Below are 16,444 nucleotides of genomic sequence, written 5' to 3' on the forward strand. Positions count from 1 at the left end.
TCATAAGATTATTACCTTTCAGTCAAAAAAAATACACACTAAATATCATCTCAAAAGAGGCTTAATTTAAAAAAGGTAGTATCTTGAAAATAATTATTACAGACGTGAAACCATTTCATGCAATCTGCACGCATAATGTTATTTATTTGAACTACTCTTTAGTTCAGGCAGAAAACCAGCTGAGACCCAGCAATTAAAGCCATCTGAAATACCAATTCTCCTATGATCCTGTGTTTGTCTGTTCTGTAGAGAATGCTGGTTTGTTTGCTTCGTTTTACACTTTTTTAATAAACCGCTGCTGTGCGCTGCTGAACCGTTCTGTGTCTGACTGGTCCGTTTATCTAGGAGGAAGGTCCATGGGGAAAGAAACATGGGTTTGTGTTTTGACAGCACAGAGCACACTGTCAACACTTAATCAATAATAAATAGCTCACCACCTGTTTCGCATCCATTTTCCACCCTTACCTCTAAGCAGCACCATACCTTTGAAGAAAGCAAGCAGGATGTGCCTGACAGCTCGCACGGTGCATGTGTGTGTGTGCTGCCTCTCGGCCTGCGGTTCCAGCCTGGCTCCCAGCCCTCCCAGCTCCTTCTTTCAACTCTCCCAAATCTTCCATCACTCTCCACCACACTGTCCTCATCAGATCAGCTGAAATGTCCACACTGAATCTAGGCCCTGCTCCTGAAAATTGCCCTTTATTAACTTTCCTTGGTTAGGGAGCTAGTATTTTTGTACGGTATAAAGAGCAACACTGAAGAATATCTTGATATCCTCAAGATTAAGTCACACTCATTAGGATTAAAAAAGCAAGCCTTAGAGAACACAGGTCATTTCTGTAACTCATTCTGACGATGCTCTAATTTGCTAATCCTTTGAATTACATGCAGCTTGTTATTTCCAGAAAGGCTAAAACAATTTGCCAAGGGACTTCCTAAAAGTACGCAACAAATGCTGCAAGTCACTAATTGAAAAATGTGAAAAAAAGAAAAGGGTAGAAACAACAGGCAACAATTCTCAGGTACCAGTGAAGCAAGCACCCATCCTCAGTACAGCTGAGGCTGTGTGGAGGACAAGGTTCCCTCCCACAAAACGGTAAAGATGTCCAACAGACTGTTTCCACTCTGTTGCGATATAAATGTGCACTGTTGCCTCCACCATGGAAGGTGCTGACCAGCGCTCTCAGGGTACTGTCTGACCGGCCACTATGTCTGGTGACACAGTCCAGCGCGGAGAGGCACCTTCACCCTACAGCAGAAGATCTCTAATGCAAACCTCCAAATGTGACCGTGGTGGTAACGTAACCGTGGGTACATACGGTTCAGAAGTGTCAGCCCTGATCTGCTCTGTCAGCTGCAGCAGAATTGCTACGCAGAGTATAATTCCTTTACGCTTTACTGGTTGATTAGTGCTTGAAACCATTTCATTTTCTGTATGCGAGCATTTTTCTCACCTTTCAAATGGTTTTGAAAGCCAAAACCATTCTTTTTCATACAGTGCTTTAAGAGGGCACACGTCACAGCAGGCTCTGTGTGCTAACACCCCGTATCACGAGATGATTGCCAGGAGGAGTCTACACTATAAAAGTATCTCTAAAGCAGATAACAGCAAATAAATACAGATGTAAAATGATCATGGTAACAGTGGTGTGTACCTTTTTTTATTAAAACCATTTCCTTGTTTGCAAGTTCTGCTGTCCAGGTGTGTCTTGTGCCTATAGATCTGTATGAATCAAGAAAGGGGATTCATATCTGCAATCTCACTTGCCTGACTTGAGTAAAGCAGGTGTTGAAACCCCTAAGCAGGAATGCTTTGATTTTCGTCAGAAAGGCTCCGCAGGAACGTTTTCTGCTTTTGCGGTGAACTGAAACCCTGGTCTGGAACTTCAGGCTTTTGAGTTGGTCACCCAGCACCAGACCAGCCAAGACACCACTCTTCCCTGATTATCATGTAGGCAGTCCTTTCGTGGTGCAGTAGCTAAGCGGAAACTTCTCTGACTTGAAAAGTGCTTCACAACCACTCCCGTGAAAAAACAGTGGGTTTTTGTTTTATTTTTTGGAAACCACTGACTTTCAGTTGACGTTAGCAATTTAGTTGTGGAATTTACGGCACTAGATCAGACTATTATTAAAATAAGTACCTGAACAGTCTTTCTAAATTATAGTCAAAAGCACAAAATAAGGAGTGAATATTTTACTTGACTGACTGTAATTCTGACTAGCTGAATATTTAAAAGAAAAATCTCACATTCCATGGACTAAATGCTATATTTCCATAAACAGGAGTGTTTATCTTCTCCTCTCCCCTTTCTAACATTCCTGCACTTTATCTAATTTATTCTGTTGGGTTGGTAGGTTTATCAGCACTTTTGATGCCTCCTTACTGAACTTATATATTCTCTTCTGAACTACAGAAAGAGAAGTGTAGCAAAGGCTGTTGTTAACGATCTTCATTTGTTTTTCTCATGAATACAAAATACTTTCTAGAAAAGTCTATCCTTTTGTGATTGAAACAACTTTTGAATGGAATCACTAGTTAAATACCTTTTCAGCTGACGTTGTGAAGCATGTGTAAGTAAAAAAAATACAACTTCATAAAAGGCAATATAAAAAAAAAAGTTTGCTTTCCTACTTCTGCTTATCTAACCTTGCAACAGGACTTTTCCCAAACTGTCTAAACGGAGCGTCACTCCTACTTATATTAATCACCATTCAGAAACCATAAATTCCACTTAGTAGAAGAATTAGGATTCCCTCAAAAATTCACAGTGACTCAAAGTAAAAAGTTGCATCTGAAACTTTCTCGAAAGGAGAAATATTTCTCAAGAATTCAGTACTGGTTCTTCCAAGAGAGTCTGGTCCAACTCCCCCAGCTGCCCGCTTGGCAAGAAGCCCCGTAAGTTGGCAGAAGGGCTGCCAGCTCGCCTATCCTATTTTCCTCTGACGTGATGAATGGCTTTACATCTTCTCATTAGCAACTGTTGACATGTCTCGTTTTTGTCATGCACTATACAGCTGAACTAGACATGATGAATCTCAAACAGCCCCCCTCCTGCTTGGAAAACGCACTTCTCCTGAAACGCGCTGCTTTATAATGCACACCAGACGGAAACGGCAGCTGCGTGCTCCTGAGAAAGCATGTGTCCTACACCAACCAGCGCAGAGAGACCAAGTACACTTTGGGAATGCAAAGCTCTGATCAAGAACCGTGACTGAGCCGTCACCTACCGGTATTTTGCTGTCTGAGGGCAAAATGAAGCAGTGCAACGTAAACTGACACTTCTGAGTACACTAAACTGTGTGATTTATTACATTATTATTTAACTCTGACTTTCTGAAAACTACATCATTCGTCAGCTGACCTAACAAAAACTTGCTAACACAATACTGAAATCACAAGCAATGAAACACAATCCTTGCCCTTAGGTCTGAAAACATGTTTAGAAAAAGAAAAATCTGAAAGTTTCTGGAAACTTAAAGACAACGTTTGCTGCCTGGAGACAGCAACCAGCAGGCCTAGATGGTTCAAGTGAGCATTGTACCCACAGATGTTACCGTGCCTGACTTACAGCTCCAGTTATTCATGTACTTTCAGCACACTGACTGTCTAGCGACAAAACCCCATAACTAAATTCATTATGGGGCTCTGGTCACGTTGCCTAGTGCTTAAAGTGATTATGATTAAAAAGTGTCCTTGAACATCGCTGGGTGCATGGGCACACATACACAAGGCTCCTCAGGGCACAAAGCTCCCATTCAAGTCAGCTCAGTTTTTGTGCAAAACCTGCACTTCTTTTAGCAATTCAATCCATAATCCATTTGGTTTAAACACAATTGACCCACACACGCAGCAGATGGCCAGTAGAGACAGGTGAGTGGTATTTTATGCTACGCTATGTTAAAGTATTGTCTCTTAAAGGATATCAAAATCTCAAACTGCGAATGTACAAGCAACAAGAAGACTCAGAGCAAGCACGTCTGTAGATCTGCACTGAGAGGCAACCATCTGCTAAGGCAGAACAGCCAGTGTACCTATGACGTGCAAAGCATCAGCTAGCAAAAAAAAAAACCCACAAAAACCAACTCAAAAATCCACCTCCAGTGGAAAAAGTCCAAACAAACTAGATGGTAAGTCTCAATTTCCACTTTCAATCTCAGGATGCGGCCGTTTCACTTTTTCTGTTAAACTAGACATATTGGAACAAGGAAGTATTAGACAGGAATAACCAAAAATTCACGATGCAGTAAGCCATATTTCATTTCATTTTGTTACAGCATCAAAAATGCACTGCACTCCCATTTGCCTGACATTAATAAGTATTAGGAGAAGCAGATGCACTCTTAACTGCTTATCATCAGCGCAAAGTTTTGTTATCCTGGCTGCATCATAAATAAATAATTTCCTTAAAAGGAAAACAGCTTTTGTCATTTTCAAATCTGCTCACAAAAGTTCAGGCAAGCTGTGTGAAAATATTGTGTGCAGACTTTAAAAAAAAAAGTATATTAAGAAAGATTGTCTCAACAAACTAATGTAACGAAAACACTGGCTTCCTGATACAGGGTTTTGAAACACACTGATGTGTTTCTCAGTGCCATATACTCAGAAATGCAGCAAATTCTCAAAGGATTTTCCCCAATGTTAGGAAGAAAAAAAAGACCCAAAACCAACTCACAGCAATAGTACAGAAAAACATTAAAACCTAAAATGCTTGCAGGACTCAAACCAGTACAGTGTAGATCCATGCTTTGCACAAAAATATAATCTGTGAAAAATAAGCAGCTTCCTGATCTCAGGAGTATTTCACAATCACAAGACAGTACCTTCCATCTGATATTGTAAATACTAGCCAAAATCTGAGTGAAACTAGTGTGGCTACTTCCTGTGTCACAAAACCCATAGAACAGCCCCGTGCTGAGCTGCCTAACACGTATATATCAACTTGAATTTGTCATAAAGCAAATGTGTCTTTACATTGCATCTTAGAGTACAGCAAACACAACCAGTAACAACCACGAGCTATCAATATGGAAAATCATCTTTTTAATTTCATACAAGCAAGATGACTGATAAAGGAATAGAGGAAGACTTAGTCAAACTTAACTATTATTACGAACAGCACTTTGTAAATTCTAAGGACTTCAGTAATTCTATACCAAGTCCATGAGCTTATTTTACTATTCCAGTGAACAGAACACTTTTTTTTTTCCCCCAGAAAGAAGTCACTGTTTGGGCTTGGGGTTATTACGATGTCAATATTCTTCCCACGTTAGTACTATGATTAACACAGTGACTTCATACTCCACACAGGCAAAAAGCTGTGTAATCTCAGTATTATCTATGATGAAAGTAAATGTTGACTTTTTAATCTGTAACATTATATGTATCTGTATGCATCAAGTACATACACACAGCGGTTGCCTTTAAAAAGTCATAATTTGCCAACAGCTGTCACACAGAGATGTCAAATTACCATCATTTTTGCAAATGTTTCAAAAAGGAGATCTCTGCAGTCGTGTGGGAAGACTGGGAGGTGCTTGCTTTTCCTTTTCTTTTTTTAATAGATTCTTCTGTAGAAGTGCACTGCACGAAACTATCAACAATGGGCAGTAAGTGGTGCAGTTCCACACATTTTGCTAATTTTAAGCACACAAACCACTTCTTTCACCAACTACATTTAAATAGGATGTTTAACTTTCAATCTACTCGAGTGTTTGAATGATGTAAAGTGCCCCAAAGATTATGGGAATGGCACAGAAAACCCCACAAAGCATTCTAACTATGGGGACAAAAGTTTATTTATTTCAATGTCTATACTGTCCCTTACCTTGAGCTCCGCTGACTATGGGCCCACAGGCAAAGCACACCACCACAAGCGTGCTCTTTTGCCCACTCTCCCTGCACAGCTGAAGCACAAGCAGGAACTGACTGCGAATGAAGTGCTTGCCTTTCTTCTTTTCTCCCCCAGAGAGCAGGGTCACTCTAGGTTCAAGTCATTGGTAGGGCAGAGCAAGCATGCCTACTGTACAGCTTTCAGGTAGGTATTACCTAACTTTCACATCAGGGATGTAAAACAGAGCACGTTCTCAGCTGGTAATCTCCTTCAGCTGAACATCACATTTAACAAAATGAAAAATGCATTTATCCATGTTTCTCAAGCTTGTTAAATGTGTCTGTGACTGTAGGTTGTAGTCCCAATTTTCTAATAACAGCTGTCAAACCACAGAACACGGACATGATGGAAAGCGTATTCTTAGTACACAGCAGACAACTTAAGCTCCTTTACGTTTGGTCATTTATTTTTCCAGTGCTTTTGAATTAGGAACTCATTCGTAGGAGGTGAAACGCATGTACTTCAGATACTTTGTATCTGTAGCTACTTTTGCTACTACTCCCTCTTGACAAACTTACTTTGGTTTCCCTCAGCAGAAACTGCAAATCCCGCCCGCTGAGTATACCATGGTTTTTCACGTAGCCGGGAATGTAAATAGTGCTGGTCCCGTGAACAGTTCCATGGACTTCCATATAGGTGTGGATGGTGTCCAGATAAGCCTTCTTATCCTGTAATAGCAACAATAAAATATTATCAGTCTTTATACATTTCAAGCACTGAGGTTCAATCAGAGCTGGTTTTTATCTCCTGTACAACGAGAGCCAGAAAGAGAAGTTCACTCATTCTTACGTGATTTCTATAATAGTTGATCTTTCATTCCATTATTAGTTGTGTTCCCTACTAGACTGGAAGAAAACCGTAGCATTTTTATTCATGGTATAGATATAAATAAATCAATGCCAAGGTCCTATTAATTTCTAATTGGACAAAAAACAGGTCACCATCAGATAGCTGTAATCTCAGCATGCCTAAACGACACTTGGCCTAAAACTAATAAACAAGTCATTTTGAAATATAAAATTATTACTCTGCTTTTGTTAGAGATGTGAATTCATTATTTATTCTCATCTTTGTGAAGAAAAGGGTAAATCTCACCCTAGTAACTTACACTCTTGCCAACTGAATAACTGCATACACATCTTTATCTAAATATCTAGTACCTGAGTCCCATGAGATACCTACAAATATTCCACTTACCTAAAGTTTTAAAGAGATTTCATAAAAGACCCAGAGAAGAGTAATGGCTTTAGTGTTCCATTACAAAAAAAATAAACACAGCACACCACCCTAGTTTGCAAACAAGAATTACTTTAATTTTCGATGCCATATGGTTTTCGAGTTTTAAAGACTACTAGCATTCCAAAAGCAATTAGCTGTAGACTGTATTTACAGCCAGTACGCAGCACAGATCAGAGAGACTCTCCCTCAATATTTGCATATAGTCTTAGTAATAGCTTTAAAATCAGGCAACAGGTTTCTGTACTTCTTGGCAGCAAGAGAGTTTTTGAGAATTCTACTTTCACTCACTATTTTTGTCATGTAAATTCTATACACTGTTCCTCCACGGCCCTGTGTGAAAGCTGGCCAACAATTTTACAGAAGTTCATTCAAAGGGCAAGTAGCCTTGTGAAAATGCTGTCTTCTCTAATCTCGGAGGAGCAATAAGGTATCAGACCTTGGAGAGTGAACACTATCACTTCTTAAAACTTCCTTGCTAAAGTAATTGTTGGTATGCATTCAAATACATAGGGTATTTAATGTCACATAACAACTGGCTTCTAGCTTTAGCCTGCTCGACTGGTGATACCGTTTGTGATGAAGTAGGCTGCCTGCCTCATTGCTACGTCGCCCTGTTCTGGTAGCTATGCCAAGGTCACACCAATCAGACTGTCCTGGGCTAAGTATTCTATAAAACAGGCAACAAATGGAGACAAATGTGCTTTCTTGTCTGAGATGGTTGCTTTTATTGTTAATTAACACAAATTATTTAAGAAACTAAAAGCTTGCTCCATTTTTTAGTTTTCCTTCTACTTCAAATCTGAATCACTCTGACAGAGATGTTCTCCCCATTATTTGTCAAGCAGCATAATTAGAAACTGCTGAGAAGCTCATACATTTTGTTAAGAGAAAGTCCGTTGTAGAACTACTTCTTTGCAGATGTGCAGGAGAAATATAAATGGAGTAGCCTGGTCTTGTTTCCAGAATGCAGCAGTGGTCTGTGGCTTGAGACACGCTGGAACCCTGCCTGCCTGGCTTCCAGTAGAAACAGAGCCTATGAGTTAGGCTTTAGGGTTCTGAGTGGGAAGAGCAGGCAAAGCAGCACAGGTACTACTGACATGATGTGCCTATGGTCAGAACACTAACGCACTAACACTGACTCAGATCACACAGATTGATGACACGAACGCACTCTCTAACTCCAGAAAAATCTGAGAAGCAACCAGCTAGAAAGAACAAAACCAGGATTATCTAAAACTGCACTTACTTCTTTTAACTATTTCATTGACAATTTTACAAACCTGTTACAGAATATTTAGCTGCTCTAAAATATTTGACATTAAATCTATTTAGGTTTTACAATCTTTCTAACTGCATTATTGGCTGTAGGACTGTTGACGATTTTATATAGGCTCAAAAAGCCATTCTGGAAGAAAAATCATTATTGAACAGAGACACAACTTTTGGCCCAAGCTGTCCATGAACCACTGGTCTCTGGTGTCTGTGAAACATGCCTGATTTCGCATTCTTCCTTACACATAAAGTTTTGGCTATTTTTGGAGACAGAAGACTGGACTAGATAAATCTTTGATCTGAACTGGCCTTGCTGCCATCTTATTATCTTTAGTAGCTCATTTTCAAAGATGAATGTGAAATGGACCAAAAGAAGCGTAACATTTTCACGTCTCCTGTTTATATGTGATGCCAATAAAAACCTAGTGGGATTCCAAAATGCATCTGTGAAGTCTGCTTAAATTCTATTGGAAACATTCCAATACATACAATGGACATTGAATTTAACCCAAAGTATTCCCTAAATCATCGTTAACAACAAAGTGAATCTTCCTACTATATCCACATGCTGTCCTGTATATAAATGCCAGCACTTGATGACTACAAAACAGGGAATACAGTACTAAAAAAATAAAGGAGTATACTAAGATAGGATGAAAAGAACAGGCTTCCATGCTGTATTTACAGTAGTATTTTTGGTGAGCAGAGGGTTTTTACTTCAACCCCTAAAGTTACAAAAACATGTAGCAAACACTAACAATAAATTCAAATTAACTGAGCAGACATACAAGTTATATTGAAAATTAATATATAACCAATCAACACAACTTAGGAAGACAAAGCAAAAGCAGTGATAAAATCAGCATGTTTTAAGCATCTCTGAAAGTGCACACAAAACATTAAATTAACCACCCATAACCTTAATTTGGAACATTACTTAACCATATGATTGACTTCTCTCCTGATTCAGAGTCTAAAACCACAGATAAAACATTTAGTATCCCAAACAGCATCAGTTTTTCCATCCATAATATTTAGAAAAATAACGGACTTTTAAATGGTGTCCCCAGGTTTACACCTCCACACGACAGGGTAACCACTGTAGACTGCGCTACAGTCTATAGAAATAATTTTTCCTCACAACAAAGACCTTATAGATAGACAGGCATAAGTAAAGGGACCAATAGGTAAAAAATTTATGAATTAGTTTTCAAATCAAAAAGGTAAAAGCATGAAAAAACAACACACACAAGCTGGGAAAAATCTTTCATCCCCTAAAGGGCAACGCTTTTTCTTTTAATCAAACGAAATTTTTAAAGAACAATGGGAACCGAGAGCTGCATCTTCCCTTTGTTCCCTGTACATAAAACAATTGTTCTTCACTTTTCCAAAAGTCTTTCTTTCTGAAGGAAACAAACCAAAAAAAGCCCAACCAAAACCCGGCAAGCACAACCCAAAAAACAATCGCTCCTTTAATCCCTTATTCAGTTTGAATCAAAATCTACTGCTTCCATAATCATCTACGAAGTACCATAAAAATACCGTTAGCGCCTTGTACCTTACACAAATCTCACTAACATTTGTCTCCTTTTGCATTTAGTTACTCCTGAACTTCCACATTCCTTGTAGAGACATGTTATTTTGGATCATAAAAGTATATATTGTAATAAGCCACTTCACAAAAATAATCAGGGCACATAATTCAATTCTAAGCATCAAAAACACTGAATTAAAAATGAGAGACTGTAAATATGGCATTTATAAATAGAAAGGCTACAAGCAAATAAATCAAGAAATGTGATTTGCGAACAAAATATCAACATTCCTTCAACTGTTAATCCACTTTCTGAGTTTGCTGCTTGGGTGCAGACATAAATAATTCTTTTAGCTTAAACCATTTGACAGTGAACTCCAGATTTTTGCTTTCTCCAAAACGAATTCAAAGACAAAAGATCATGGGCTGCTGGCTAGTAATGCAAAATCAACATTGTCTGCAGAGTTTGTATCAGGCTGTGCTATTCACCCATGTCTGCTGTCCACACTGCAAATCTAGACTTTGAGCATGAAAGAAACCATGTAAGAAAACAAAAAAAAGGCAAATTATTTCTCCTCAGAATCAAAATGGAAGAGTAATGGTGAGTAACAGTCATACAAACCTTTTCTGAAACAATTTTTCAGCAGATAAAATAAACATGCCATTCAGCAAAGTACTTTTTGTTGATCATTGACTGCAGAACTGTTATTACTGTTCATCAATTATTTCCACCTACTTTTAAAAGCCTCATGATAAGGCCTTTCTCATCACAAAAATCAGACGACAACTGTCTATAATAAAGTCTTTCCCTAGGACAACGTTGACAAGACGACACAGTCTGAAGGGTTGAAATTTTAAGTTTGGTGGGCGAAAAATTTAAGTACAAAAGCACGTGGTAGAAACACGATGCATTAAGTATTCAACTCTGCTTTTAGTTTGCTTGATGTGGTAGATGGTGGCAATTAACAACTCTGCTTTACCTTCAGTTTGCCAGTCTGAGGTTATCACAGTACTTTGCGATTTTAGACCATTTGGGTACCCTCACAAACACCAGAGCTTCAGCCCTGAATGAAACTAAGCACCACATATGCAGAACTACAGGCCAACTACATTATAGAAGAGCTTGATTCAGAGTCCTGAACTGGTTTATGGGGTGAGGGTTCAAACTGCAACATGTATGTAAAACAGCCCATACACCCAGTCTCACTTTCTTACACTGAAAAAGTCGGAAGACAATGGTTTTATAAAGCTTGACAAACGCAACTCAAAAAGTAAGTACTGGGACAGAGCTTTGTGTATACCCTAAATGCACATTGTTATGTCTAGAAGTCCTAAAATCTGTGTGCTTATTTGCCAAAATATCAAGTCCAAGGTAAGCCAAAATCCAGTGTGTATGCAATGTATGACAACTGAGATTGTGACACAAATATAAGATTGGAAAATCTCTCTTTTTGAGAAGTGTCACACTCTCAAAGACTTGTCAAGACATCCTTAAATAATGAAAACCCTGTCTACCGGGGAACCACAAGAGAGCACAAATGCTGAAGAATTCAATGTTCAACAATATTATATTAAGAGAGTTAAACAGATACAGTGGTAAATCACAAGGAGTAGACGATATCTGTTGGAGTTCAAATATGAAACTTTCGAACTGCTAGCCACGGCGTACTTCATGCAGAGTACTGAATTTATAAATGGCTCTGGAGAGGATTCGGTGATTCATGACCAGCAAGTGTGAATTCTACACTGAACAAATTATCTGAAATTTAAACTGTTAACTATAGGACCATATAAACCCAACAAAATGACAATAGTCAATTGTTTCTGTAGAAGGAAATCCTCTCTCATCAAATTGGTAGTGTGCTCTGAAAAAGCCAATCAGCATGTAGAAACTCTTTAAAAGCTCTTAAAGGAATTAAATCTCTTGAGGATAGAAGGGAATCACCCTTATGAATGAACAGTCATCACGCGAAAGAATAGTGACAAAGTGGGCAGTCAATACATACTATTCAGAGTAGCAAAACCAAATGAAACTCACTTCAAAATGTTGCAGAAAAACATCACAATGCTGAACACTTACAGTTGTAAAGCTTTTGAAAAAGCCCCTTCGGTAATCTGAGACCTGAGTGACTAGGAAACAGAACGACCCATACATTCAATATAAAGTGATGCGTGTGTTGAAAACCAGTCTGAGCTTCACATACGAATAACGGTCCTGAGCTAACCAGGGTCACTCAAGAGTGAAGATTTTGCATTATGATAAAATATTATTATGGTCCATGAAAACATTCCCATGTTCAGTAGCAGTCAGTCCACCCACCAACCAATTCAATGATAGGAAGTATTTGAACAGGAACAGAGAAATGGAGAACATCACTGAACTGTTCTATAAAAACACAGTTCTCTCCCTCCTCAAACACCGTTGGAGTCCTGGTCCCTTTCCTCAAAAAGAAGCCAAGAACACTGGACGCAGTTCTGAGAAGGGCAAGAAGGATCCAAGCTACAGATTGGTTTCCACTGTTACATAGAGAAATCTATAACAAATTCATTAACAATTCTTCACCTTGGAAAAAACAACTTCGCAGAATATGAGAGAGGTTTACAAAACCATAGTTGGCATAAGGAATGTGGATAATGCCTGACCATTCATAATGTCCTGATACAAAGGAAGCCAAACAAAGCAGGAAGGAGGCAGGCTTAGAAAAACCCTAAAGTTAATGGCTTCTTGTGCAATAGGTCAGAGATTTGAGGGGCTCCATGACACAGAATGTTGTGGATACAAGAAATCTTGCAAAGGTTCCTGATCAGATCAGTGCTCTGAGGACAGCTCTTACTGAGATCTCAGAAGTTCGTCAACAGACAGTTAGTTTACCAATAGACAATCAGAAATTCCCTGAGCTGAAAAGAAAGAAAATATGCAAAGAAAGTATTATGTAACCTTGCCATGCTTTTACTCTTCCCTGAATGTCCATTTCTGGCCTCTCTGCTAAGCGCCTGCCACATACATCTGCATAAAATACACACCAGCGTGCACACATGCATATATATATATATAAAATTTATTTGCTATACAATCTTTGCAGAACGAATGAATAAAACATCTCAGTAAAGACCTGGGTTCTTCAAGATCTGCCAAAAATCCTACTTCTTCACTTCCCTGTCCTCGTCTTTATCTATTTCAGTCAGCATTTCTTGCAGTTTTTCATCCATGAAGTTTACTCTTTTTTTTTTTTCTTTACACTGAGGTTTTTGAAAGATTTGACAATTTCACTGTCAGGTAATGCGCACTAATGCCTAATCAGGAATCTCCTGTCCTTTGAATGGAAATTTCCAGAACTAACAATAAGACATGGTGTGCACTGTTAGTGCTGAAGCAGAAAAGTGCAAGGGTACAGAAGAAAATAGGAAGTGAGACCACAGGAAGAAAAGGTTATGTTGGTTTTGTGATAATCAAATACTAGTAGATGATTGCCTTAATTGGTATTGTAAGAGCTCATTGATTCATCTTGTACCTGCAGAGTTCTAAAAAAAGAGCAGCTGATCACTGACCTGTCCAAAAGGTAAATATTCATGGAAAACATTTTTTTCTTTCTTCCTTCATAATTAATGAAACCCTAATTTTCATAATAAATGTTAAAAAATAAGCCTTCAAAAGTGTATATACATGTATACTTGTTTACTGCACCTACAGCTGCTCATTTGCTTTGATTTACTTGCTTTTTTGATCCATACTTCATTCAGAAGCAAATGGCAAATTTCAGAAATGTTGCTGAACTGAAGTGTCTGGCTCATTTCAACTTGTTATGTGGCATAAAGCAGGACAGTGCTCCTGGTGCCTGGTGCGAGCAACTAGGGCAAGTTTCAATCAGTAGATAAGGCCACAGTGCTGTTGCAAATTTGGAGGAAGACAAAATAAGAACACCACAAGACAAGTTTGTGAGTGCACTGACCACATGGGAGACAAAAGTTGAGAAGGATATTTTCTCCCTTTCCTTATGTTTCTTTTAGCTTAAAAAACGAAATGCAGTGTTCAGCCAAAGTATGTTGCTAAATAGGAAGCACAAAAACCAATCAGAAGGAAGCAAAAGGCAATGCTGCCAGCAGCGAGACACTGATCTGCACCTAACAGAACCATTCCTAAAAGTATAATTTTTCCTCTCTTGACTTTTCCCCATTTTTGTCCTCCCACTCCAAGCAAGAGGGCATACAACGAGGAAATTACATGCCACATAGATCTATTAAGGCTGCTACTACGAACAGCCTTGGTTATATACTTTCCCGCTGAGAAAAAGCTAAATGTAACCATTTCCCATCTCCAGTTCTTCAAAACTTGTGCAGACAGTATACATTTAAGAAGAATGCCCATCTTGTCAAGCGGCATTAGTAACAAACTGACACATTATTTTGCCTTTAAATATATAAACATTTTTACAGCAACTCCACTTCAATACACTATAATACAATCCATTAAAGCAATCATCATATGATTGTATGTTATGCACTGGTGGGTATTTTCCGATACAAACAAAATCCTGACTTCTCGCACAGCACCCCACAAAAAACAAATAGCAAACAGTGTAAAATGCATCTAGACTCTTTTTTCTTTTCAGAATTAAGGGTAGAAGTATGGGAATAGTATGGCAGGAAGTTGCAGGAAGAAGAACAAAGCAAAGACTTAGACCAAAACAGGAGCTAAAATGACACGAAAAGCTTCAAACATTCCCTTTTATTTGAAATGTTCTGTACTTAAAGCCAATTATGATAAAAGAGAGCACTATGGGTCTCACTCATTTTATTCATTCCTTCTTTTTCACTTAGGCAGAGACAGGTCTCTCCTTATCACTGCCAGAAATCCCAGACAAAAACCCAAACCTTTGATTATAAACATACACATCCAAAACTTGGCAGATGTTGTCCCTGATAGCTTACCTCTAAGGATAATCTTCAGAAATGTAGCTAAATTCTTTAGAGCCTCCTACTTGCAGTCCCCAACTCACTTAAGACCTATTTAGTTATCAGAGGGAAGTAAACAAGATGTTTCTTACAGTGCCTGCAGCTTACACCCTTCCTGACCTCCAGCAAGACGTACCCAGACTTGCCCGCTGCAATACGGGATGAACGCCGCTGCTCCCAGGCCATGGGCTCACATTTTTTTCTGTATTCAGCAGAGCTGACAGAATTCAGCACTGTATTCCTCCCCCTGTTACTCATCATGTTCACGCCACAGTTTAACCCCAGGGAATGATGTGGGAAGACAGAAGATTGTCTGTAAGCAACCCATAATTCTCTAGCTACATTAACCTGGTTAGCGCACACAGCTTAAGCAGGTGGTCTGAACTAGCCTTTCCAACTCTGCCCAGCCATGCAGCAGAGCTGGGGAACATGGTGATTTTGGGCAAAGATGAAATGACAAGTAATTTGGCATCTTTGGCATCTTTTTGTTTTTCCTCCTTTTTTTTTTTTTTTTTTTTAACAGGCCTAGCCAGATGCAGAAAAGGACCCATGTCCACGGCTACACAAAAGCAGGATGGCAGTTAGCTATTCCAATTCCACCCCCAGGGGAAAAAAGGTCCTGTGCATACCTCAGTTCCATTTCAACCTGCTTGGTTTAAAATTAAACAATTTATTTGCAACTGCTGTTCCCCAAAAGCACCTTAATTTGGGGACTGGAACGCTCTCCCCTTCACACTGTGCTTCTGTAACAACTGATCAGACCCAGCACTGACATCTGTATACTGTGGAGATTACACTTCTTGTTAATTGGCCATGTTCAATATTAAGAAGAGTAGCAGGATAAATAGATTAGGCTGGTTCTGTACAAGCCATGGTGGCAGATGAAAAGAACACTGAACAGCGAAAATGAAGGAAACATGAAATAAGCAAATTACACAGACACAGGATTAGTTCAGGCTTTCTGTTGATCACAAGAACTGGATTTTATCACTCCAGATAAGACATCCCACACTGTCACCGATTCAAAGCCTATCTGCAGTGATTGCACTTCTTGTACCAGTGCATATGGGCATGACTGCAGTTACAGTCTGTACGTTACAATTTTAAGTGCTTGATGTTACAAAAATACAGTAAGCATTTTAATATGGCCAGGTACTGAGTCACACATCTTGGAAGCAACAAGACAAGAAATACCTACAGAAACGGAGCAGTGATTTGAAAAGCAACAATTCTAAAAAATGATACAAGGCTCTCGGCTGAGAAGTCGTCTATACACAAGCTCCTAATGGTGAAAAGGGGCTATGCCTAACAACGCATATAGTATTTCTTTTTGATTTGGTGCTCATATAGCTCGTGTGCCCTTTGCTAACGTTCACATTTCCATAGGAATGTGAATAATCTTGAAAAGGTTCAGAGAAAACAGACACGTGAGAACACTTCTGGGTTAGAAAGCACCAAGCTCTCAGTGGTTCAGCATATACAGGCTTTTCAGGAGACAACTATGAGTTACTTTGACTTCAACCTATATATTCCTACAGGGAAACAGAACAGAAACAAC

General features: G+C 39.0%; 1 protein-coding gene across 3 annotated transcripts in view; it reads right to left on the bottom strand.

Moving 5' to 3' along the window:
* Positions 1-16,444, bottom strand: part of MGAT5 (alpha-1,6-mannosylglycoprotein 6-beta-N-acetylglucosaminyltransferase) — a 139,991-nt gene that overhangs the window by 20,578 nt on the left and 102,969 nt on the right. For all 3 annotated transcript variants that reach the window (XM_075429957.1, XM_075429955.1, XM_075429956.1), the window contains exon 12: positions 6,407-6,556. In XM_075429957.1, the coding sequence (XP_075286072.1) occupies positions 6,407-6,556 (150 nt within the window). The remainder of the gene's footprint in view (positions 1-6,406; positions 6,557-16,444) is intronic.

This window comes from Opisthocomus hoazin, chromosome 9 (assembly GCF_030867145.1).
Source record: "Opisthocomus hoazin isolate bOpiHoa1 chromosome 9, bOpiHoa1.hap1, whole genome shotgun sequence".
In the NCBI taxonomy this organism is placed as follows: domain Eukaryota; kingdom Metazoa; phylum Chordata; class Aves; order Opisthocomiformes; family Opisthocomidae; genus Opisthocomus; species Opisthocomus hoazin.